The sequence below is a fragment of the Podarcis gaigeae genome (assembly GCF_964106915.1).
Source record: "Podarcis gaigeae genome assembly, chromosome: 2".
Taxonomy (NCBI): Eukaryota; Metazoa; Chordata; class Lepidosauria; order Squamata; family Lacertidae; genus Podarcis; species Podarcis gaigeae.
The window spans coordinates 34409634-34411469 of record NC_139679.1 but is presented as its reverse complement, the minus strand read 5'-3'; the positions used below and the strand labels follow the sequence as shown (position 1 = coordinate 34411469).

The following is a 1836-nucleotide window of genomic DNA, read 5'->3' as shown; positions in this document are numbered from 1 at the left end:
GGTTTACCTAAATAAAAATAGCATATATAGAAGCCAATTGTCTCAATCCGTGGTAACGTGGACAGTGAAGCAGACAGAAGCTTGAAAAAAGACTGCAGTCCTGTGCACTCTCTACCATTTGCAAAATAAGCTACATGAAATGCAGTAGGATTTACTTCTAAGTAGACATGGATAGGTGGGAACTGTGTGCCTAACTTCAGGTTTTCAAAGGGTTTCATGTTCATCATCTCAATAATCTTTAAAACAGCCTCGCATGGTAGGTCAGTAGAATATCCTCACCCTAAGCAGCCATGGCTTACCTAAGCTCCTGAAATCTGAATTTGTAGTAGAGGTTTATCACAGATTTGAACAGCTCAATTCAAGCTTAAACTGGTTTTGAGGGGAAATGCCTCAAAATGCAGTATTGCGTAAGAAATAGCAGGATAGATATGGATTGTGGCTAAAATCATGTGTAAACCACTTCCCAAACTAGCAGTGAGAGTGTACTGGATGCAGAATTAACCAGATTGTGTACACAACCAAAATCCCACTGAATTCAATGAATGAATAGACAAGTATGAGATTGCAGTTAATTTGTGTGATATCATATTGGTTGTGGCTTTCATATTGTTCTTAGTTTTGCTCAGACAGGGATTATTTCCGTTTGTTGCTGTTTTTAAAATTCTTCCTGTCTCTTCTTTTTCCTATTTGGGCCAGCTGTTGCCTCAGCAATCCGGTTTATGCCCCTCCTTGAAATATGCTGACTTAAATTTGCATTTTCTTTTTGCAGGGTAGAAATCAGGCTTTTGTTGCTCCTCTTCTATAGACGACACAGAGCCATAATTAAGTCTAGCCTCATGTCACAAGACTACTCCTCCCAACCCCAAAAATCTATATATAAGAAAAACAAGCCCGTCTCTCTATCCTCCCCGGGAAACCCTCCTCCAGCAGCTGCCTCTGCAACAAAGTACTTTGTCTCCTACCACCTTATTAAAAAATTCTAGAAAAAATAACTTTTTACTCTCATGGGCATCTCTGCCAGCTTCACCCCCCCCCCCATGCACAAATAGTAAGTCAATGATCAAAAGTCAACTAGGCACCCGAGGAGGTTAATATGCTGAATACGTTTCCTGGGCCTTGGATGAACTTCCTCTCCCGGTTCAAACCAGAGTCACACCCGTTCCCTGACCCTTGCTCTGGCTGGCGTTTCTTGCACGGCTACCCGAGGATCCGGAAAAACTCGGTCGTCCCTCCCACCCCCCAAGCCCGGATACCGAGAGAGCCAGGCTCCTCCTCCCTGGGCAAGCGGCGCTGCCTGCCTCTGCCCGCCAAACCCGCTCCGGGGGATCCCTTTCAGCGCCGCCCTTCGTTGCCCAGCAGCGGGGCCATGATCTCTGCCCCGGTCGCGCTCCTGCGCCGCGCTGGGGGCCGCCTGCTGCTCCGCCGGGCTGGGCTCAGCCGAACCTCCTGGGCTCGCAGGTACCGGCCGTGCAGGCGAGCGACGCCGCTTTCCCACCCTCTCGGCCCCGGGGGACTTCTAGATCCGGATTGGCGACGTGCTGGTGTTTGTTTACATGCAGATAGCAGCAGCCCAGCTGGCTGGCTGGCGTCTCCGGGTCTGTTTTGGCTCCCTCCCTGCCCTGGGTGACTCCGCAGGGGAGCTTCGGCCGCCCCAAATAGCCTTTGCATGGGGGCGGGGGACGGAACTGAACAGGCTTGGCTGCTGCGGATTGCACTGCACGTTGGCGTTGCTTGGCCCAATGCATTTAGCCCTACGGGGGAAGCGGTGGCGATGTGGTTTCGCTTTGGGGTGCCACAACTATAGAAGAGCATGGCATGTGCAGAGCCCTCTTCTCC

At 50.3% G+C, this 1836-nt stretch overlaps 1 protein-coding gene across 2 annotated transcripts in view; it reads left to right on the top strand.

The window, feature by feature from the left end:
* Positions 1-1055: 1055 nt before the first annotated feature.
* Positions 1056-1836, top strand: part of SPATA20 (spermatogenesis associated 20) — a 48356-nt gene continuing 47575 nt past the window's right edge. Inside the window, exon 1 of one of the 2 annotated variants that reach the window (XM_083727957.1) lies at positions 1056-1458. In XM_083727957.1, the coding sequence (XP_083584083.1) occupies positions 1094-1458 (365 nt within the window). In that variant the 5' untranslated portion in view covers positions 1056-1093. Of the gene's footprint in view, positions 1596-1836 lie in introns of both variants that reach the window. The other variant, XM_083727960.1, reaches the window with a different exon arrangement.